The 23,801-nt window shown below is 48.4% G+C and overlaps 1 protein-coding gene across 2 annotated transcripts in view; it reads right to left on the bottom strand.

The window, feature by feature from the left end:
• The window catches only part of PREP (prolyl endopeptidase), a 122,272-nt gene extending 98,471 nt beyond the window's left edge, over window positions 1–23,801 (bottom strand). The window contains exons 1-2 of one of the 2 annotated variants that reach the window (XM_058660305.1): window positions 23,550–23,801; window positions 15,471–15,545 (exon numbers count right to left, since the gene is read on the bottom strand). In XM_058660305.1, coding sequence (XP_058516288.1) covers window positions 15,471–15,545; window positions 23,550–23,594 — 120 coding nt within the window. In that variant the 5' untranslated portion in view covers window positions 23,595–23,801. Of the gene's footprint in view, window positions 1–15,470; window positions 15,546–22,165; window positions 22,190–23,549 lie in introns of those variants that run through there. The other variant, XM_058660314.1, reaches the window with a different exon arrangement.

Below are 23,801 nucleotides of genomic sequence, written 5' to 3'. Positions count from 1 at the left end.
TGGGGGGAAAAATGTACCTGCACCAAAGATGCGTGCAGTTTTTCTTTTCAACATTTCCCAGACAATGCAGTGGGAAAATTATTCATGGCGTCTACACTGCATTAGGTACCATAAGTCAATGAGAAATCACTTGAAAGAACACAGAGGACATGCCTGGGTTATATGCAAATCCTACAGTACAGTTGGGGACTAGATAACAATTTCCATGTCCTGCAATGGCCCAAGTCTTTGTCTCAGGAAATGGTTGGTGGGTTAAGTGAAGGCCTGATTCAATTCTTGTGCCTGAGGGTGGAGAGCCTGAACTGGCTAAGGTGGTTGACTTGGAGCTCCAGGATCATGGGCAGAGGCACCTGGATGTGAAGAAGAACGTGCTCCCTCTCGGCAGCTTCCTGATGTGCATGCCACGTGGCCCGTCTTCTACACACTTTGCACCATCCACATCAGCTGCCCGACAGCATCACTTGATCTTATACTGTGAATCCCCAAAGCTGTGAGTGGAAATCAACTCCTTCCTTCCTGAGTGGCTCATCTCAGGCATTCGTTAAAAACCAGAGCTTGAACAACCGCAGACTTTGGGGGTGATTTTGGGGTTCCTGAAACTAATGCGCCTGACAGATAACACTAAGGAACACAACCGCAAGGACCAGGTTAAGCCACTACCAGGGGGCTTTTGAAGAGAGCAGGAGAGGGGTGTCCCAGCAAGACCTGACAGGTGGCCTCAATCCCACATGAGCGAGAGCCTCCTGGAGGCCATGGAGAAGCACACCACATTAGCAAAACTCAGTAACTCTCAGGGACAGAGAGACCCCCAGGGAAAAGCAGCCAAGGAGTGCACCACTCAACCCTGAGGCTGCACCACTTACAATGGAAGGACAGGTGGAGAACCTGGAGGCAGGCAGGCCAAACAGAACCAGAGGCACCTGCTTTCCAGGAGGCACATTTGGAAATGGAAACTAAAAGATTGGAATAACGAATTTTCAAAGGCTCATTTTAGAATTCTATTGGATAAAAAAAAAAAAGGCTGCCTCTCAACTTGCAGGACTCATGGGATGTTAAACGAGCAATACTTCCGACAACTGAAGAACATTGAACTCCAAGAAGAAAAAGCTTGTCATACCAGAGTATGCAACTAAAGGAAGCACCTTTGTCTTTCTGCCCCTGGAAAGCCTCTATCCACTTCCAAACCAGGGAGGTAGCTGACATGAGTGATGAGGGCCCTAAGTCACTCAGTTGGAGAACTCACAGTGGGCTCCTAGGTGCTCACGGCCAACGGAAGTCTAGGTCTCCTCCCACCTTCTTGGCCGGCCTTGAAACGGCAAATCAACTTGTGCACACACTAGGACTCAGAAACCTTTACTTCAACCTCAGACTGAAGCCTTGCTTTCAACAGCTGGCGCCCATTCATGCCTGAAATTTTAACCTCTCCCAGCGCAGTTCTCTGATACATACTCTACTGATAAGAAACCTGACAAGAGAGGTGATAAAGGCCGGCGTGGTGGCACAGTACACTAATCCTCAGTTTGTGGCACTAGCATTCATACAGGTGCCAGTTCGTGTCCCCACTGCTCCACTTCCGATCCAGCTTTCTGCTTACAGCCTGGGAAAACAGTAGAGGATGGCCCAAATCCTTGGGACCCTGCACCCATGTGGAAGACCCAGCAGAAATTCCTGGCTCCCAACTTCAGATCAGCTCAGTTCTGTCAGTTGCAGCTATTTGAGAGGTCAATCAGTGGATGAAAGACGCCTTTCTCAATCTCATTCCTTCTCTCTCTGTAAAATCTTCCTTTCAAATAAAAATAATCTTAAAAAAGGGTCAGGTACAATAGCTCAGTAGCTAAATCCTCGCCTTGCATAAGCCAGGATACCATATGCATGCTGGTTCACGCCCTGACTGCTCCACTTCCATTCTAACTCACTGCTTGTGGCCTGGGCCTTGGGACCCTGTACCCATGGTGGAGACCTGGAAGAAGCTCCCGCCTTCTGGCTTCAGATCAGCTCAACTCTGGCTGTTGTGGCTACGTGGGGAGTGAATCAGTGGATGCAATATCTTTCTCTCTGTCTCTCCTCCTCTCTGTAGATCTGCCTTTCCAATAAATAAATAAACAAAAGCTACAAAATGTTTTTTTAAAAAAGGAGAGATGCTTTACATACCTCAAATCCAAACCTAATTCACAGAAATTAAACACATACACATATTCACCTTGGAGTAACTCTATCAACAAGGAGATGCAAACGACGAAGCTATTTAGAAACCAAGAAAAATAAGATTAGTACATATTGAATTTCACAGGTGGCATAAAAAGAAATATTTGCTTGTGGTCCCTCTGGGAGAGAGAGAGGGCTCAGAGACAGAGCCTGGGAGGGGTGTGACCTTTCTTGCCAGATCAGAGCACCTGTCTCCAGATCCAGGGCTGGGCACCATATCCAGGCAGGATGAGGCTGCAGCAGATGGAGTTACACCCATCTGCTAGGGGGCCAGCTTGCTGAGTCCTGCAGTACTGAATTCAGGAGCGTGCAGAGAAAAGCTGAGGGTCTGAGTGCCCTGCTTGGGCACGGCATATCCTGAAGTGACCATACGGTGATGAGGAGGGACACCGGGCGGCGGGGGGGGGAGTGCCCTGCATTCACATAATAGGGCTAGCTATGGAAAGTGGCAGTTAGGTCCTCAGGCATTCTGAAGTCTACCTTCTTTCCCCGACCCATCTCATCACCGCCAATTGTGTATCCTCGGTCAGGAGCCGGGGTACTAGCATTCCTCCTCAGTCTGCCTCAGCTGTTACAATTTATAATATTATAAATTATAATTGTTAGCATTTTCACAAACAGAGCAGACCCACCAGCGCTTATCTGCACAAAGCAGTCCACAAAGCAAAGCGAAATAATCAGGATCCTTTTTCTGGGACAGATATGAACACTGGAAGATGGAAGTTATCTTGGGGGCCGGCACTGTGGCATAGTCAGTTAAGCCGCTGCCTCAGATGCCAGCACTCCCTTGAGTACTGGCTGCTCCAGTTCTGACCCAACTAATGTGCTTGGGAAAACAGTGGGAGATGGCCCAAGAACTTAGTTCCCTGCTCCCAAATGAGAGACCCAGAAGACATCTCCAGGCTCCTAGCTTTAGCCTGGCCAACCCTGGCTGTAGTCTGGAGAACACACCAGTAGATGGAAGATCTAGCTCTTTCTCTCTAACCTCTGCCTTTCAAGTAAATAACACATCTTCAAAAAAATATTCTCTAAACTTATGACATTTCAAATTGTAACGACTATGACACAGGATAAGAAGTGTCTAGAAAATAAAATGAAGAGAGAAAAGTGGGTCACTTACCATATACGGACAGACAAGTTTTAATGATACCTGGCATCAGGTTGTGCTAAAACCACACACACACAACGCTGATTTCCAGCATGTGAGTCACAAAGCTCCTCTTCTTGACAGGAGGTCGGCTGTAGGCAGCACTGAGCAGAGACCTAACACAGCTCCTGAAAGAGGCCTTGGCTTTCTAATAAGCAAGGCGAGACTGCCTACAAACAGGCGGGCAGAGCAGGAGTTGCCCAGAAGCTGGCCAGTGGCTGGTGTGAGGCCTGCCAAAGGCACCTACACTACTTGTGTATCACCATGAAATCAGAAAGTGAAATGAAACTAAGCATGCATAAAGCACTGCAATGCTTTAAACAAAAAAAGTCAAATGAACTAGATAATTAATGGTAGTAACAAACATGTCACAGAAGAACTTTATTTTTTTAAGGTTTAGTTTTTATTTTTTAGCTGTACAGAGAGGAGAAACAGAGTGAGATCTTCTGTCCACCGATTCACTCCCAGTGGCCACAGTTGGCTGGAGCTGAGCTGACTCGAAACCAGAAGCTTCCTCCGATGCACATGCACAGTCCCAACACTCTGGGCCATCCTCTGCTACTTTCCCAGGCCACAAGCAGAGAGCTGGCTGGGAAGTGCAGCAGCCAGGAAACAATCTGGCACCCATACAGGATCCCGACAGATACAAGGAGAGGATTGAGCCTAAGCTATTGCGCCAGCCCAAGAAGTACTTTTCAAAAAAAAGAAAAAATGCACCATTGCTCTGGCTAAACTAGTCAAGTCTGAGGCAGACAAGTCACATGTACTTGGAAATCAAAATGGTAAACAAATATAGCCAAAGGCAAAGAGAGAAAAATCCCTGGAAGTGAGCAGTACACATTATACCATGCTAGCAAATTTTAGTTTAGTATTGCAAAATATTTTAGCTAGCAATTATACATATTTATGAGGTACAGTGTGATATTTCCATCCAGGTACACAATACATACCAATAGGATCAGCTTGTTTTTTTTAATAACAATAACTGCATATACTTTACAAGCTATCATGTGACATCTCAATCCACCAACACAATGTATCCCAAATGAACACATTAGGGTCATCAACACGTCCCTTCCTCCCTGATATTTCATGATTGGAGCTTTGGAGTTGCTTCTATGTGTTTATAAAAAATATATTAAGCTATTATGAAGCACATTAAGCTGTAAAATGCTAGAGATTTACTCCTTTGCTCTGATTTTAGTACCCATTAGATTTCAGTGGAAGGCACACCTTTCTAAGAAATGTATATGACTGCAGTCAATCCAAAAAGAAAAAGACTGACCAGTCAGAACAAAAGAGGATAGCGGGAAAGAGCACCCAGCTGGCTCTAAAGATCTGGTCTTTCCAGGAATGATGGCGCAGTAATTCCATGCCTTTCAAAGTGCTGAGCAATTAGCACAATAGTGGCACTTATGAGTACTTGCTGTGTATCTGCACTGCGCTGAAGGACTGAAAAACAGCATCATTCAAAATTCACAACTCTAGGAGGTTGGTTTTCTCCAAAATGCAACTCAGAAAAATCAATGTTTTGAGAAACTCAAAATACAGCCAAGGTGGTCACATCTAATTAAGATTGAAGCATGTCCTGCACTGTGTCTTCATGACTGCCTTCCAACAAATGAGCAAGTTCTAAGATCTTCACCAGGCCTTTTTTAGCTGCTGGAGGGAATTTCAGTAGGAACAAAGAGTCCAGAAGAACGAAGACAAACTTGGATGCTACTGAACGCTCAGCCGCAACGCGTGCCTGGCCCAGGGCAAGATTGTCTGGAGGTGGAAGCAGAGCTCTAGGCAATTACAGTCACATGCTGTGTAATGACGTTTCAATCCAAGACTGCAGATGCCACAGTCCCATAAGCTCTGTCACCTTGTGATGTCTTAGTTGCTGCAGCCCTTGTTGATACAGTCCGTGATGGACATCAACTAACAGTGCACTTCTTAGAACATTCCTCTTGAAGTGATGGGATGGCCCACGGATGGTAACAGCTGACTTACATGGTCAGAACCTCCAGGAGAATCCCAGAAGTCATTCTTTTAAAGCTTATTTTATTTAAAGCATGAAGAGACAGAGAAAGATTTGTTACAAGCTAGTTCACTATCCAAATGCCTGCAACAGCCACTGCTAAGCCAGACCAAAGAGAGAAGCCCAGAACTTCACCCAGGTCAGGTGGTCAGGTAGGTAGCAGAGATTCAAGTACTCAAGTCTTCACCCGCTGCCTCCCAAGGCATGCATTAGCAAGAACCTGGGTTGGAACTGGAATAGCTGGGAACTCAGACCTTCCACATGGGATGCAGGCATTTCAAGAGGCCACCTCACTGCTGTGCCAAATGCCCACCACCCAGAAGTCTTTATTATGACATGTGCCGTCATTTTCCTTAGTAAAGTAAAACAGAATCCAAACCACTGTCTCTTTAATTTGCAAAGACACAATAATAGCAAGGTACCAACTCGAACTTCGACTCCTATGTGGGAGCTGCCAAAAATGGGCCCTAGAAACCAAAGGTTATTACCATTTATGAATGTCTTAATATTTTCTAGAGTAGCTTCCCCAAGCTTCCTGCATCCTAAGAATTGTCTGGTGGGTGGGGTGGGATCACAGATTTCTACTGAAACCTGATCCTCCAGAAGTGGTGCTCAGGCCCTTGTGTTTTCACAGGTGTCCCTGGTGACTTTGTTAAGCAAAGAAGTTCTCTCTGGGGTCTGGCAGAGTAGAATGCAAACTGGATTTTTCTGCACCTAAGCGTGAAGAAATAAAGGAAAGGATATAAGTTTGTGTTTGTGGAAGAAGTCAGCACCATCTTAGTTTTTTAGCTGCTTGTTCTTAAGTTCCAGAAATACTGCAATGTGATGTCAGCATTTTTCACAGAAAAAGTGTGGACTGCTGACTTCAACGCTTAGTAGCTATCTATAGGCAAAGACTGCAGCACCTGGAAGGCAGAGACACTTGGAGCACCTCATCAGTGGTTTAGGGCGTGTTCTTCTGCAATGGGGCTAGGGTCCTAGCCTCTGCTTAAGATACGTGGTTCAGCTTCCTCTCAGCACTTGCCCCCAGCAGTTTCACGTGCATGAACTTGTCCATCTCCAATCTCTGGGCCTCCCAGGCAGAGACGTAAACCCCATCCTGGCACAGACCAAGCCTACAATTTTATGTATGATAGCATATCTGCATTCATTTGATCTCCCTGCTGGCACCACGGGCATGCAGGTTAACTTAGGACAAAAGAGGAAAAGGAAAGGAAGGGGCTGGGAATGGAGCAAGGCTCAGACGGGATGGAGAATGAGACCAGCAGGCCACACGGCATCTGAGCAGCCAGCGTCCCTAGTGCTTCTTAAATACTCTCTATTCCAAGCGGGACAGAGAAAGGCTGCGGAACTGTCCTGCCACTACAGACACCCAAGAGGACAACTGTGACTCCTCCAGAGCTCTTCTGGTACTGCCACAGCAGAGCTGAGGGATCAGCACATGCCTGGTACTTGGCCAACCAAGATCACTCGCCCGGAATGTGGTCACTTGACCAAGGGACAGACACATCGGAGGACTGCAGATCATGAATGCAATTAGCAGCCTCTGAATAAAAACCGGCAGTCCCTGACTCCAGTTCCACCAGTACCTAGGTGCTGCCTACTCCAAGCCTGGCCCTTGCTCCATCACAAGAGCTGTCCTCAGGCCCCTTGCCATCGGTTCCCTCTTTACCTAAATTGGCCAGGATGAATTTCTGTAGCTTGAACAAAAAAAAAAAACAAACAAACAAAAAAAAAAACAAAGGAATGCGGCTAGGGGAAGGAGATGGGAAAAGCAAAGCGTAAGTCTTATTTACAAGCAAGGGAGTGGCCTGGGACCAGCAGCTTCCTTGTACTTTTGTTAATGAGTGCAGCCAAGATCAAAAGGAAGTCGTTCCCTAAACATGTATTTCAAGTGTGGAGTTATGAGAAGGATATTTTACAAACTGTAATAAGTTGAGACATTCCACAGGAGGTTATGAACCATTTAAGACCCAAGATGCTCTCGGGGGCTGTAAGAATACATGGTACTCTATCTACAGACTGCAGTCTCCATCCATCAAAGCAGGAATAACATCAAGCTGCAATTCCAAACCCAGACTCGCATGCATGCAATGTTCAGAAATGGGTGGGAGAGCATTTCCCGGGCCTGCCCGCCCATAAAGCTTCATAAGGAGCCAATTAGAAGGGATGCTACCAAGCAGCTCTGAAATGCTTTGTCCTAGTTGCATCGCCACAACTGAGCACCGAGACCATGCTTACAGCTCACAGGTCCACTGGAAAAAAAGAAAGGAAAAGAAAAGTAATGCTCGTAATCTCTTGCTTTGTCAAAAATTCAGAATCCAAAAAGAAAACCTGCTTTAGTTTTGTGGATGAATATTGAAAAGGGGTAGAAGCTTTTGAAGCCCTGCCTCATGCTTCAGCAATCAGGGGACAGGGAGAAGGTCTGTAGCCCCCTACTTGGAAGTAGCAGCGCCCCAGGGGCACCACACCCTCACCAGTGCTGAGTTCGGCTTCTTGGCCAGGTACATACTCTATGGTTTCTAACACATGAGAGCTAAATGAATGAATAGGGCTTTACTCTTTTTACTGCTGAAGAATCCCAGAAGAGGCAGCTGGCTGTGGTCACAGACAATGCAAACAGGAGAACGGGGACTACAACTTCTAGGAAGCATCCCCCTGCAGCTGAAATGTCGGAGAGCTCACAGGAGGAAGGAACTGTCCACCAGGAGGCCATGCCCAGGCCGTGTGGTTTTCCAAGACCATCAGAAACCAAAGCCACTCCCCTGATCTTCTCTGGACTGGGTCTTCTCCTCTTTCTCAACAGCAAGCTCTAGCTGCTCTAGCTCAGCTCACAGATAAACAGCTAGCCTTTGTGGTGCTGCAAGTTCTAGCAGCCAGCTGCTTCTTCCACGTTCTTCAGCCCCACAAGGATGCCTTCGGTGGCCTGAGAAGGATGCAATCAGAAACAACCAGGCAAAGCAATCCCTATTCAACCAGCTCCTCCCAAGTCCTTCCTGAGGTTGGCTTCCATTCCACGCCAGGGCAAACACAGGGCCCAGACAGAATTGGGTCAGACTAATACCAGAAGAGAGCAAAAACTATTCATAACAGATGCTTTAAGGGTAAAGAAAAGCAAGATGGGTGCTGATGCAAGCCTCCACCTGCAGCACCAGCATCCCCTGTGAGTGCCAGTTTGAGTCCAGAAGCTCCACTTTGGAACCAGCTCTCTGCTTATGGCCTGGAAAAGCAGTGGAGGATGGCTCAGGTTCTCAGGGTCTTGCACCTATATGGGAGAACCAGAAGAAGCTTCTGGCTCCTGGCTTTGGATCAGTTCACCTCCACCTGCTGTGGCCATTTGAGGAGTGAACCAGTGGATAGCAGATTTCTGTCTCTCTCCGAAACGCCACCTTTCCAATAAAAATAAATCTTAAAAAAAGAAGCAAATGTTCTAGCTGTAACAGTATGTTACACAAGAACAGCCTTTAGAAAACGATTGCTAAAAGAAGAAAAAGAGAAGCAAAGTAAGCAAACCAAGCAAAAACAAACCAATACCGATTTCAGATAGCGAAAGAATGAAAGCAGGGAGAGCAGGAGTCTCCCTATTTCTGTTACACTACAAATTCTACACGGAAATCCAAAGATACTGAACTATCCTAGAGATTATTACAAGTCCTTCAAGATTCAAATCTTGGGCCTACCACAGTAGCCTAGTGGCTAAAGTCCTCGCTTTGCAAGCAACGGGATCCCATATGGGCGCCAGTTCTAATCCCGGCAGCTCCACTTCCCATCCAGCTCCCTGCTTGTGGCCTGGGAAAGCAGTCGAGGGCGGCCCAGAGCCTTGGGACCCTGCGCCCGTGTGGGAGACCCAGACGAAGCTCCTGGTTCCTGGCTTCAAATCGGCTCAGCTCCAGCTGCTGCAGCCACTTGGGGAGTGAATCATCAGACGGAAGATCTTCTCTGTCTCTCCTCCTCTCTGTTATATCTGACTTTCCAATAAAAATAAAAATAAAAATAAGAAATAAAAAGATTTAATCCTAGGGCAGGCACTGTAGTGCAGTGAGTTAAGCCAAAGCTTGAGAGACTCACATCTCATATTTCAGTGCCTGGCTTAAGTTCCAGGCTTTGAAAACCTGAAAATGTGCTTCTGATACTTCTCCCTACTAAAGTGTCTGGGCTCCTGTCACCCACGAGAGTCCTGGAGAGAGTTGCTGCTTCCTGATGTTGGCCTGGCCCGGCACCGGTTGTAGCCACTGAGGGAATGAGTCAGCAGATGGAAGATCTTTTTTCTCTGTCACCTGCCTTCCAAATAAACAAACCTTTAAAAGAAAATTCGATCTTACCTGCAAAGCAATGCAACAGTGCTGGGATGGGGGAAGATGCTGACTTCCCAGGTTTCTCACCCTGCAAGACTAGAGGAATTCTACTCACTCTGCTTTTCACAATCTCTCAGCAGCAGAGTAAAGGGGAAAAGACCTTAGCGTATATTCCTTGGATTGTCTTGGGAAAAAAAAACAACTTAGTTTACCATCTGTTTAGGAAGGAACAAACATGCCCTCTGTTAAGAGTTCTCCCTTTAGGGTCCACAGAGGAAATGCAGCTGCCATTTCTCTCACTTTGCCCAGGGAAATTCGTTCTCGTTCTCTCTCACACACACAGTTATTACATATACATGCATAGCTCATGTTCACGGGAATACCCCAAAACAAAATTTCCGTAAGAGCCAAACTTGAAAATTAATTACAATGAAAGCGATTGTCCCATGGAAGACATAAATTCCTTCTCTCCTTCAGTAACAACTGAACTTGAGGGTGGAGACATAGTAAGACAGAGAGGACACACAGCTTTTAGTCTAGCTGCTAGCTTTTGTGGCCTTTGTGTTCACGAGTCAAGGTCTACTGCCTGTGACCTGAGGCTCAGCTTCCAGCCACACATAAGGAACTTGACCTGTGACTTGGCTGGAGGGTCTGGAGAGATTAGCATTTATGAGAGTACTGTCCAGACAGCCCTTCTACCTTCCCCCTTTTCTAATACTACTTAAGCCTATAAGTTCCCCCAATAAACAGATATCCCTCGCCAGATGATGAGAAAGCACCCTGGCAAAGATGCCTTGGAAGAGTCAAGGCAATGGGGGTGAGGTAGCAGCTTAGTGTAGAGGGACTCTGACAGCGGAGATGATCATGAAGTCAGGAGCACACTGGCCAAGGTCAGCCGAAAGCAGCTTGGTGGAACAACACATGCTTACTATCAGCAGGCTAGGGGATTGCGCCGTCCAAACGTCAGGAAATGTCCTGCTACTAGCTGGAAATGCCTCATGATTGAGAGGCAGGGGCTGACCGACGGTTGGAACCACCCCCACCTCGACTTCCAATCACTTTGAGGGACTGCAAGCCTCCTTTTGTTGCATTCTGTGTTAAAACCGCCCCTAGTTATCCTGCTGTCCATTGCCGGCCTGTGAGAATTCGCCATGGCTCCCATGGTCAAGAGCTTCATTCTCTGTGGGTTTGTAACCCAGAGTTCTTCCGTCACCTCACACCGGGTATTAGCCGGCATTTTCACACTGGTGCTGCCAGAATAGATTTCATCCAAGTATTTCTACATTGGGATCATTTGGAGCCTGTAATCTTGAATTCTCTCAGTAATCCACCCCCCAGCATTATTCCATGTTACAAGCCATCTGTACAGCCCAACCTGTTCACAGATTCACACTATTTCATCAAGCAGACACACTTAATGACTTCACTGCTGTTGAAAATTATTATTTTTCCATTTTTCTTTACTACACTGGCCCAAGGTAGCCCTTCTCCAGTTCTCTGCACTTCAGGAACATGACTCCTGTCCTAGTAGGCTTCACATTGCTTCTTTATGTTCATGCACTTGTTCTTGTTGCCAAATGGGTCCTTTTTTTCACTATTGCTGGAATGCTCAAGTACAGCCACTTGACACAAATCGTTCATTCTACTGAGTCCTCAGTTGCTTCTCCTACGGTTTTCTAGAATACACTTACACGTGCATTACACATCCACCAGGCATGAGCTGTTGTTTCCTCTTTGCAAACACCTCTGGTACTTTTCAATGGCACAGAATATGTTTCTGCAGATCCACGGAGTTGCGTGTGACCCACAGTCCAGAAAATTCGCTAGGAAAGGGAGGTATGTATGCCTCAAAGTCCAGCCCCCAACCTCTGCTCCATCCACGACTTTTAGAACGTTATAGACAATAGATCTACTTTGATAGCCCTTTTAAAAAAAAAAAAGATTTATTTATTCTTATTACAAAGTCAGATATACAGAGAGAAGGAGAGAGAGAAGAAGATCTTCTGTCCTATGATTCACTCCCCAGTGACCTCAACAGCCTTTGCTGCGCCGATCCGAAGCCGGGAACCAGGAACCTCTTCCAGGTCTCCCATGCGGGCGCAGGGTCCCAAGGCTTTGGGCCATCCTCGACTGCTTTCCCAGGCCACGAGCAGGAAGCAGGATGGGAAGTAGAGCTGCTGGGATTAGAACCGGCGCCCATTTGGGATCCCATTGCGTTCAAGGTGAGGACCCTAGCCGCTAGGCCACACCGCCGGGCCCAATAGCCTTTAAAAAAAAAAATCGCCCAAAGTGCCAGGTACTGTCAGAACTGGATAACCTAGACAAAACACTAGATGAAACCAAAGTCCTACAGATGGCATTTTTGATCTTCCCATAGAAAGAATTATAAATATTTCCCAGCTGTTTTTTATTGAGACTATAATAAGCAACATTCTCTTCTTTTGAATACTTTTTAAAGATCTTCCTTTTTACACCAAGGAATGATTGATACAAGCGTAATTACAAGGAGACAATGTTTGCTGTATGCCAGTTTCTCTGCTCATTAGAAAAACAAGCCTTGGGGCTGGTGCCTGTGGCAAAGCAACTTAAGTCACTGCCTGCAGCGCTGGCACCTCATACAGGAACTGGTTCAAGCTCTAGCTGCTCCTCTTGTAACTAGGCTCCCTGCTAATACATCTAGGAAAGCAGCAGAGGACGACCTACGTGCTCGGGTCCCTGCACCACATGGGAGATCGCCAAGAAGTCTTGCTACTGGCTTCAGCTTGGCCCACCCTCAGCTGGTGTGGCAATCTGGGGAGTAAACCAGAGGATGAAGACACCTCTCTCTCTAACTCTGCCTTTCAAATAAATTTAGAACAATCTTTAAAATACACACACACATATACTATACTTCACCTGATACCAAAATTTAACCCTTCAATAACAGAAAATAAGTCAGCAATGTCAATAATACAGCTACTCAGTGATTTGACAGCTATGTATGAACAATGCCTTGGGAAGGCATGGCAAGCACAGCCCACACCTGAGTCAGGCTGTGGGGTCAGATCAGGGTGGGAGTAGGGGCGGCATGGAGTCCAGACACTGCACGCACCAAACATCCTGGCAAACAGGAAGAAAGTCCTGGACCCGCATCTCCAAAGCTATTAAAAGCTTTACTCAGTTTTTCAAATGAAGTTGATAACCACCTAGCCACCTGGCTTTATTACTAAGTGTCCATAGACAGGTCATGTAATCAGTCAAGTACTTCAATTTCTTAACCAACTTCAGAGCATGAGAATTAAATGCAAGAGGGCATCCAAAGTTCCTGGAACAGGACCTGGTACAGAACAGCCATCCAACACCTGTACCCCGTCACCACAACAAAGCATGCAGCAGTGGCACTAGCCTCTAAGAAGCTGCGACTGTCCGATTACTAATCAGCAAAGCTCCAGCCACTAATTGGAAGCTTCGCCTCCACCAAACCAGCCATTACCACCTAAGGAACAGCAAGCTAGCACTGCAACACATCAAAGGCATGTCAGTCTGACTCTGCCGAATCACTCATTCACTATCAAAGGCTGAAGACACCCAGGCTGCATCCAATGTCTCACACACACAAATAAAAGGACCACACATTGACCCAGGGGATGGTTTACCCCAAGTTCAGCCTCCTCTCAGTGTGTTCTCTCCAGGAGGCAGCTCAACCCCTGTGTCTTAGCTTGGCCCTGTGTGGCTGCTGAATGTCAAAGGCGGCAGGGAAAGGGCTGAAGAGGCTACCCCACCACCTGCTCCCAGCTCCTCCCAGCCCCATCTGTAGAGCAAACCTTCACTGACCCTAAAGCAACACTCAGCTGAGTCTCACACTGGACACACTGTCCACCCACCACTGTAACCCAGTGCTTAAGAGAAAAACAAGGGCCCGGCGGCGTGGCCTAGCAGCTAAAGTCCTTGTCTTGAACGCAATGGGATCCCATATGGGCGCCGGTTCTAATCCCGGCAGCTCCACTTCCCATCCAGCTCCCTGCTTGTGGCCTGGGAAAGCAGTCGAGGATGGCCCAATGCATTGGGACCCTGCACCCACGTGGGAGACCCGGAAGAGGTTCCTGGTTCCCAGCTTCGGATCGGCGCAGCAAAGGCCCGTTGTGGCTCACTTGGGGAGTGAATCATCGGACGGAAGACCTTCCTCTCTGTCTCTCCTCCTCTCTCTGTATATCTGACTTTGTAATAAAAATAAATCTTTAAAAAAAAAGAGAGAGAAAAACAAAACCCAAGCCAAGCATCAATTGCTCTTACTCAGGAGACTCCCACCTTTTTTGAATTAAAGGAAGGAGAGAATATAGGGTTGCGGACAGTGATACAGGCTGTGAGCAAACTCTCCGAGTGGCTGTGTGCACTATTCAGGGACGAGGGGCGGCAGACTAGTCAGTGCAAGAGATGGGTAGCAAAGGATTCACTCCGGGAGGAGCTATCTCCTCCTGCTGCCCCTCTGTACACCAGAGAGCCCCAGCTCAGCTCTGCCCCACTACTCCCTCTGTCAGGCAGGCAGGCAGATACGCAGGGGGAGAACATCAATTCCACATGAGAGAGAGAGAGACGCTTTCTGGCAAAAGTAGCCCTGTCTATTGGCATCAGGGCACCAGAAGAGCTAAGACAGGCTATAGAGGCTGCACTGGGAATCTACTCAATGCATGAAACTTTTTAGTATATATACAGAAAGTACTTTGGCTCAACAGCATCTCAGCAGTGGTGGGTACGTTACAATCTGTGTAAGTGGGGCCTGCGTTGTGGCACATTGGGTTAAGCTGCCATGTATGATGTCAGTGTCCCACAGGAGTGCTGGTTTGAGCCCTGGCTGCTCTATCTCTGATAAAGCAGTGGAGTAAGACCAAAGTGCTTGGCCTCCTGGCATCCGTGTGAGAGACCTGGATAAAGTTCTGGCCTCCTGGCTTCCGCCAAGCCCAGCCCCGGAAGTCATCTGGGGAGTGAACCAGCAGATGGATGAACTCTCCATCTTTCCTTTCTCTGTAACTCTGTCTTCCAAATAAAAAGAAATTTTTTTTTTCAAAAAAAAAAGTTTAGAAAAACAAACTATGTGTGTGTTCTTACGTTACTAAGTAACATGTAGGACAGTGTCTAAGTGAATTTGAAAAGGACTAGTCTTCCACTAAAGTACACTCACTTAACTACATAAAGCATCCCTCGGCGACAAGCACCACACACCCCAGAGAAAGGAAAGTACTGATCAGCCAGGGAACTTACGGGAAGCTTCATTCACCCAAGGAGACTTCCATAGGCCCTGGAAATACTAAGCATTTCTCCAAAAGAAGAGAGGAACTTAGCACTCGTAGAGCAGAAAATTCTCTCTTCCATCCTCTTTCAACCAATATAAGTAAGTTCTTCGATGAATAAAACAGTTTGTTTGCTTGTTAATGCCAAAAAGCTCTAAGTAATCCAGCATAAGCATTCAATCAAGACCTGCTATTGGATATGTAAGATTTTCTTTCCTAAAGAAATAGGCCAATTTTCTCTTCTCATCACTTTTCTGCTAAAAATCAGCTTCCTTTCTTTCCAGTATTTCCATTTCAAATAGTTGGTTGTTTGGTATCACTATGAGCCACACACACCATTCAAGACAGTGATGAGGTTTTTTCCTTGGGGCTCAACATGCTTTTCTTTCTTCTGATAAATCATTAGATTAAAAAAAAAAAGTGATGGTATGAACAGCCAGAAGATACCAGGAAGGAAAAGTTATCATAACCAGTATTTGGAATTCGGCACCCGGATGCCAAGGTAACTATCTCTAATCAGAAATTCATATTACCTTCGTTTGCTCACTATCCGGGTCCTCAAGCCAGGCGTAAGGGTCGCAAATTTTATGCCCATGATAATCTTGCACCTGCAAAATAGAGAAGAAGCTATTAGATAATATCATATCTGACTGCAATTAAAATGAGCACTTTGGGCAGGTGACAGAGAAACAGAAAAGGGACACACAAAGAGAAGCACTGGCTGGCTTACTAGTAACACATCGGCCCAGGCTGCCAGAAGAAGCCGAGTCGGCAGGTTCTCAAAGGCGTCGAGCCAGACAGAGAAGAAATGAGGGAGCTGGGACAAAAGCCTTAGATGTGTTTTGGCCTCTTACCTACATGACAGCAAGCAGGCCTCCGTTTCCCGGCACAGCCAGCACAGTCCCATCCTGTCTTGATCGGCCCTACCCTGCCTCCGCCACCACCGGACGCATCACTGTCCATGGAATCCAGCCATCAGCTTGGGTTCTCCCAAGCTCTCTCCCTTGCAGCTCAGCCCCCAGTCCAGTCTCGGGCCAAACCCTTGCCAGCCAATATCGCTATCTCCAAGGACCTACAGATCTAGCCCAAGCTCTCCCCCTATCTTGGCAGCCCAGCTAGAGCGCAGATGCCCAAACCCTTCCCATGGCCTTGTGCTCTATAAGCCATAGACTGTAAAGAAAGGGACTCGTGTTCTGCCCTGTGTTTGCCAGCACCCCGGGGAGTGACGCCAGGGGCTTACCTTCAACTCGGTGGTCTGGCCTTAGCTTCCTGCTCTGCCTCCTCTTTCCTCACCAGAAACATGACAGGTCAGAGGAGGAACACACTCTGCTTGTACGACCCCAAACAGGAGTTGGCCATTATGCTACAGATACCTGAAAGTACGCTGCCCGGACCGAGTGACAGCGTGCAGAGGGCACGTGAGAGGGGCACAGTGCTGAGGGCATCGTGGCGACCATGCTGGGTCATGTGCCATGGCTCAGAGCAGCAGGACCAGCTCCCTGACACTGCAACATGTGACCGGCTTTGCCTCGAGGTGTCCACTGCCACAAAAGCAAGTCTGTTCTGTGTGGGATAACAATTCTGAAGAGCTGACTGAGAGGCAATGGAAGAACCCTCTACAATGACAGCCCCTCTCCGGCTCTCCTGGATACCAATGAAATGCGTCCTTTAACGCTTCACAAAAAACAAAATCGGCACCCACTTTTCCTCTCTATGCAGGTGACTATACGCAAGAAAACAGCACCAGACCACACCACTCCACACCACCCAGGTTAATCCGATGAACCAGTCTCTGAGCAACCCTAACTTTTTAGCAGGGGCATCTTGCACGAGGCTGTGGGGAGCACCCTCCCATCTCAGCTAAGTATGGGTCTCCTGGCTTTGCTCTGTAATACCACAAGGCACACGCCACTCTCAAAGCAGCACAAATGCTCTTCCAGAAAGAGAATGTCTTGGGCTAGTGTTGGAATACTGCAAGTAAAGATGCCACCTGTGGTGCTGGCATCCCATATAGGGACTGGTTCGAGTCCCCACTCCTCAGGTTCCAATCCCGTTTCCCAGAAATGCACATGGGAAGCCAGCAGACAATGACCAAGTATGTGGGCCCCGGTGCCCACGTGGGAGACCTGGATGAAGTTCTGGGCATTTGTGGGAAACAACGGATATAAGCATGCTTGCCCACTCACTCACTTTCTCTCTCAAACAGATAATCTTTAAGGGAGGCAGGGAGGGGGGAGGAGACAGCAAGCAACAAAATAACAGAACAAATCCTCTCCCAAAGCGTCTTCATGAATCTGTCGGTCCTTGCCACCCTCACTTTGAGCTGTCACCACTGAATGAAAGCTGCTCATCTTCCCTTCTCTTCCACCAGCTGTTTACATTTTACACACCTTGCAATAGTTACTAAACATGCTTAAAATAAAAACCTTCTTTCCACATCAACATTCTGAGGAATGGTGGACACAACATAAGGCAACAAGCTTCCTGCCCCCCCCCAAGTTCAGAGCCAGCCAACCACTGTCCCCAGTTATTCCTCAGTGCAGACAGACCAGACTCCTGAAAAACGCTCCTGGATCGTGAGGTTACTAGGACCCAGTATCTCCAGGCACTTTAACTTTTCTCGAGGGAATGGAAAACAGACTGGAAATCCTACTAATTATATAACCTAGCACAGCTGTTGCTGAGTGCTGGGTGAACTCAAAGTGAAGCACGGTCATTGAACGTCCACCACATTGTAACATAGCAGTTGACACTCCTATGTTAAGAGGATAAAATGTAATTCAGACGTAGGGGCCAGCTCCATGGCACAGTGGGCTAAACCACTGCTTGTGACACCAGCAGCCTATGCTGGGTTACCAGTTCAAGTCCCAGATGCTGCTGTTACACTTGTGATCCAGTTCCCTAACACTCCTGGGAAAGCCCAGAATGGCCCACGCGGTTGAGCCCCTGCAATCCAAGTGGAAGACCCAGTCACAGTTCCAGGCTCCTGGCTTTCGCCTGGCCTTTTTGGCTATTTGAGGGGTTAGCCAGCTGAGAGACCTGTGTGGCTCAGCCTTTCCCACAAATCTTTAAAGTACGTGAATAGTGGTTGTCACGCCACCTCCAGTGGAGCCTGCGTGAGAAATCGCCAGGCCGAGGCGGAAGCTTCAAGGAAGGATGCCTCCTGGATTCGGCTGCATCTCTGGTGGTCTTGGCATTCCTGGCTGTACTCTCTTTGCTCTTATCTTTATGGCTGGAATAATATTGTTAATGTGCGGCAAAGGCTCAATGTTCCTTTATAGTTCTATGAAGCCTTCTGACAGGAGACTGGACAAGGATGGCAAGCAGTATAGAATAAAAACCATTAAGTCACTAGCTTTAGTAAACCTACCTAGGACTATTTTTGAGAATTCCTAAAAAGAAAATTATAATAGAAATCTATAATTTAAGAAGCCATACAGGAAGAAAAGCTAAGAAAAATAGACAAGTTAATATTAAAACCAATGTAAGGCACAAAACACAATGAGAGCTAATCGCTTAATGATTAAAACTGTAGCTGGTGCCAAACTGTGTCCACAAGAAATAGCAACTGCAGTCTGTCACCAGGCTATTAGAGAACAATCTTTTTTCGTCAGACCTGCTTACCTCCCTGGAATAATTGTTTGTAGAAATGTAACCACATGAATAAGCAAGAAAATGTCCCTTTGCAATAATCTATTGTATATAAGCTGATGCCTTGCTTTTACAAAATGCACTCAGATACAACTGCCTTGAGTTGTCGTGTCTGTTTGTCACTCGCCGAATCCTTGCCCACCGTTCCCGGGGTCCTGTTCCCGTCGGACTGATTGCTCCCGGCCGAGCCGGTCCGTCGCAAGTGGTAAAGGCCAACAGATTTTCTATTGACTCGCAGATTACCGTGAGTTAAACACTATGCTTTCCACCTCACCCAAATTAACTCATCTGATCCTCACTGCAGGGTTATCACCGACACTTTCTGGTAGGTAAGGAAAGTGAAGCCGGAGTGAGTTATAGCAATCAACAAGGCTCTGAAAGGCACTAAGCAGCAGGACTGTAACCCATCTGGAGTTCATCCCTAAGCCTATGCACTTTGCAGGTGCAAAAGATCAGGTGTACAGCCGAACTCCGCCTCAGGACCCAGCGCCGCATACACCAAGCGGCCTCCTGAATGGGGCCTGCCACTGAGCAAACAGCCATACCTCCCCAGATCTGGCACCATCAACAGGAGGCCGAGAATTGATATGGACCAGCATGTTTAACCAAGACAAGAAACAGATTCCATCGGACAATCCCAGGAGCACAACCTTCCCTGCCACACCTCAATTTATGAGAACATACCACACAGGCGGGATGGTCTCAGCAGCACTTGCTTTGAAAGCAAGTTACATACTACACAATTCTGTCTATCCAATTCTTCTGTCTGACTGAGCTATGGAAACCATTCCTTATTTCCCCAAGAAACTTGACAAAAAAGCCCCTTGATAAGGCCCTGGACCACTTCACTCCACACTTCACCTGTATTGTTCCCCAGCCTGCCTAGTGCCCTAACAATCACCTGTAGGCTCACCCACACGGCAGGCAGGACGCCACCAAACCCGGCTCTGCTTCTCTGCCCAGCGCCGTCCAAGCTTGTCCAGCCAGGGAAGGTGGCCTGCTCACAGTGGCCCTTCTGCCACGAAGGCCTGTGCCACTAGCGTGTCTTTGTCACTCAGGGCCCTCGAAGGCACATCCTCCTTTATCTAACCAGTCAATTCCCAGATTCCACTCCCATCTCCAGCCCCTGACGGAAACCAGGCCGGCCCAGCTCTGTGCCCTCCGCTCACACCTCTCCCAGGCTGGATTTCCTGACAGCCCTGCTGGGAGGATGCACAGTGACACGGCTCAGGGGGGGCAGAAATCCACCCAAGGGGATTCATGTTCCAACACTCCCAGCTTGGCAGCAAAGTGGCTGAAGACCGCGCCAGGGAGAGGGAGGGAGCATGCGCACACAGCATTCTCCAGCCCAGGTGTCACAGTAACATCCCCACCGGGAAGCAATCAAAGGCTATGATTTGAGCAAATGCATAAGCCAAACAAACCCAAGGCTTAGTCGCCAGAACCCTGGTGCAAGAAAAAGATGGCTCTTGTAGACCATGAGGGCTGGGCTTAGTCCACTGTGGCAGCCACAGAAGAGGACTGGGGCCGGACCAGAACTCCACTGCCTTAGCTTAGGGTTATCATGACTTCTAAAAAGCACAGTATGTGGGCCTGGCTCAGTAGCCTAGTGGTTAAAGTCCTCACCTTGCACGTGTCAGGATCCCATAGGGGTGCAGGTTCTAATTCCAGCAGCCCCGCTTCCCATCCAGCTCCCTGCTTGTAGCCTGGGAAAGTAGCAGAGGACAGATCAAAGCCTTGGGACCCTGCACCCGCATGGGAGACCCAGAGGCTCCAGGCTCCTGGCTCCGGATCAGCTCAGCTCTGGCCACTGTGGATGCTTCGGGAGTGAATCAATAGGAGAATCTCCCTCTCTGTCTCTCCTCCTCTCTGTATATCTGACTTTCCAATAAAAATAATGAAATAATCTTTTCAAAAAAAGTACAGTTATGTGCATCTGAGTTAATTATCTATAACTTGCCGGGGTGCTTTGACCACCTGAATGCAGCCTGCTTCCCATTGCTGGACACCGGACTTTCCCACTGAGTTTCCTGTAACCTATCTAGGCATTGTCTGCCCCTGCGGGGTTAACGTGTAGTATCTATGCGAGCTTGAAAGTTGATGTTGCTGATATTCGCTTTTAGCAAACAGGTTTTTACCAATTGTTGTCACAGCTGCCTTCACTGGCAATATACTGATCAGGGGTGTTAACTCCCCCTTTACATAGCAGTTACCTTTGCTTAGAATCCTCTTCTCCTATTGACCATATGCTAATCAAGGGTGTTCTGTCCCCAGGTGGTGGGAACCTGTGTTCAGGGCCTTCTCTCTTCCATTGATCTTATGCTAACTTCCCAGGTATAGGGGAAATCCATTCTTTCCCTCTTTCTTTGATCTTTTGGGTCCTGCCTCCGGACACATTTCTCTCCTTAGCTGATTCTAGAGACACGTGCTGATAGTTTGCCTGCCCTAAGTGAAACACACGGCAGAATTAGTCGTGGTAACACCCACTTGACCATGACGTAAAAGTCCCAGCCAGAGTTTGACTGATTCTGTATAAATAAAGCGGACAGCTTTATTGCATGGTCCACAATCATCATGGAATCCTAGCGGTCTGTCTCTTTCTTTATCCTCTTTCACACCTCATCCACACACCTTTTGCGAGTTTCGAACCCCGGGCCGGAGCTGGACTCCGGCAATAACTGAGTTAATAATCTTTTAGATCTCTTCATAAAATCCCCAACAATCATAAAACAGAGACAAACAGTGGCTGGATCCCACATGCCACTTGGAGTACCAGATGTTCTGCTCCCGATCCGGGACCCTGTTAATGTGCCTGGGAAAGCAGCACGAGGAAGATGATCCAGGCACTTCAGCCTCTGCACCCCATGTGGAAGACAGGAAGCAGACCCTGGCTCCTGGTGTCAGCCTGCCCATTTGGGAACTGAACCAGCAGATGGTCTATGGCCATACCACCCTGAACGCGCCCAATCTCGTCTGATCTCAGAAGCTACCTGGGTTGGGCCTGCTAAGTACTTGGATGGGAGACCAGCAGATGGAAGCGTTCCTTCTCTCATTGCCTCTTGCTCTCTACAACTCGGCCTTTCAAATAAGCAGATCTTAAAACAAACAAAAAAAAAGAGGGACAAACTAGGATGTTGGCATCCAAAGTTGGAAACCTCAGCCACCTAAGTGAAAAGCAACAAAAAATAAAAATCTACCTAATGTTGCACTCGCCAAGCCACAGAGTAGTTATTATATTTTTTAAACCTTTTTTTTTTAATTGGAAAGATAGATTCACAGAGGAGAGACAGAAAGATCTTCCATGTGCTAGTTTAGGCCATCTTCCTAAAAGGCTGCAACGGCTGCAGCTCAGCAGATCCGGAGTCAGGAGCCAGGAGCCAGGAGCCAGGAGCCAGGAACTTCTGGGTCTCCTAGGTGCAGGGTCTCAAAGCTGGGGGCCACTGTCCACTACCTTCCCAAGCCATAAGGTGGCAGCTGGATGGGAAGTGGAGCAGCCAGGACCCAAATGGCGCCCATATGGGATGCTGGCACTTGCAGGTAGAGAATTAACCTGTTGAGCCACTGCACCAGCCCTTACCTGGTTCATTATATTTTTATTCTACCCTGAAAACGCTAAGAAACTCAAGAGCCAGAACCGAGGCTGTCACACATCTTCCTAGCCCTAAAGTTGGGAAGCTAGCCTACCCTGTGAGTGAACTCACCGATGACACAGGTGGACAGCTGAAGCCAGTGACCTCATAACAGTCCACACCTGAGCGAAGGTCAGCGGTCACCAGCCCACCACACAGCAGAACCAGCACTCGGCCTACTTCCGCCCTCAGTCCTTTCCACTCCGAAATCAACCAAGTACCCTTGGAGCCACAGGAATATGGCATAGGGTTGGCAGGGCAAATCTAATAAGCAAAACAAGGTCACCAGACAGCACTGGTCCAAGACATCAGGCCACCTGCAAGTTTTCAGCTGCAACAACCCTTTACCCCCAAATACTCATCAGGGAGCACCCTCCGCCCCAGAGCGAGATGCGCTTTAAAGAGGAGACGTGCAGGCATGCGTAAAGGGGGTGTGGGGTGGGGGTGAGGGGGCGGCAATCAGGAAGGTATTAGAAGAGAACGTTTCTATTCTGAGTCTATTTTAAGCAATCTGAGAACTCTGGCTCTCGGCAAAGAGAACCACGGCCAAACATCTGGAATCAGTCCAGTGTTTGAAATGCCAATCTCTGCCCAGAATTCCACCGGCTGGACCTCAACACGTAACAGCTGGAGTGCCTCTCAGTTTGGGCTAATGATCAACTCTACCGCTGGGCAAAGACTGCTCATTCCCGACGAGGCCGCTGCCTTCTCCCTTCCTCTTAGCCACTCTCCATACCTCCTCTGATTCAAGAAAACTTACCCCACCAGCGGTCACCCTGCAGGGCCCTTGCTCCACCTCCCCCACGCATGCCTCTCTGCACCCCGGCAACCAACGCCCAGACACCCGCAAGAGCAGGCGCGTTAAGCACGAATGAATGAACTTCAAACTCTCAAGGACTTGAAGATGGTCAAGTTTGAAAACTTTGCTTTTGTTCTCCCGTTTTGCCTCATCACCACCATCACACACACCCAGGGTACACTTTCTCCTACCACCATATTTCCACGAGAAGCAAGGACACCTCCCGTCTTCTCCCTTAAGACGCCCCTGCCTACCTGGCATCTGCTCTTGACCGCACTGATTTTAGCAAGCAGAAGAGCGCCGCACACCACAGGGCTCCGCCCGCACACGCACAGCGCCCGCCTGCCGGGACCCTCCCCTCCCCCCTCGGGAGGAGCCCCGCGCCCCCCGCCCGGCTCCTCGCAAACAAAGGCCGAGGGGGAAGGGCCGGGAGGGGCGCGGGACTAAGGGCCTGAGGGGCTGCGGAGCCACGCACCCCGGGCAGGGCTGGCCAGGCAGGCGCGGCACGGGCGGGAAGGCGGCCGGGTACTCACCGCCGTCTCATCGCGGTGCACGTCGGGGTACTGGAAGGACAGCATGGCTGGGGCTGGCAGGGGGCAGCGTGAGAGGGCGCGGATTCCGAGAGAGGACGCTAGCAGGCCCTGGATGCAGAGCGGGGACGGCGGGCCGAAAGGGTAAGCGGGCGGCAGCGGTTGCAGGCGGCTCTCGCTCAGGGCTTGCACGACCCGACCCACAGCGTGGCGGCGAGGCTGTGCGGGGAAGCAGGAAGCAGCTGTGGACGAGGC

The sequence above is a fragment of the Ochotona princeps genome, chromosome 1, assembly GCF_030435755.1.
Source record: "Ochotona princeps isolate mOchPri1 chromosome 1, mOchPri1.hap1, whole genome shotgun sequence".
Taxonomy (NCBI): Eukaryota; Metazoa; Chordata; class Mammalia; order Lagomorpha; family Ochotonidae; genus Ochotona; species Ochotona princeps.
The sequence above is the reverse complement of the archived record's forward strand: the minus strand, read 5'-3'. Positions and strand labels throughout refer to the sequence as shown.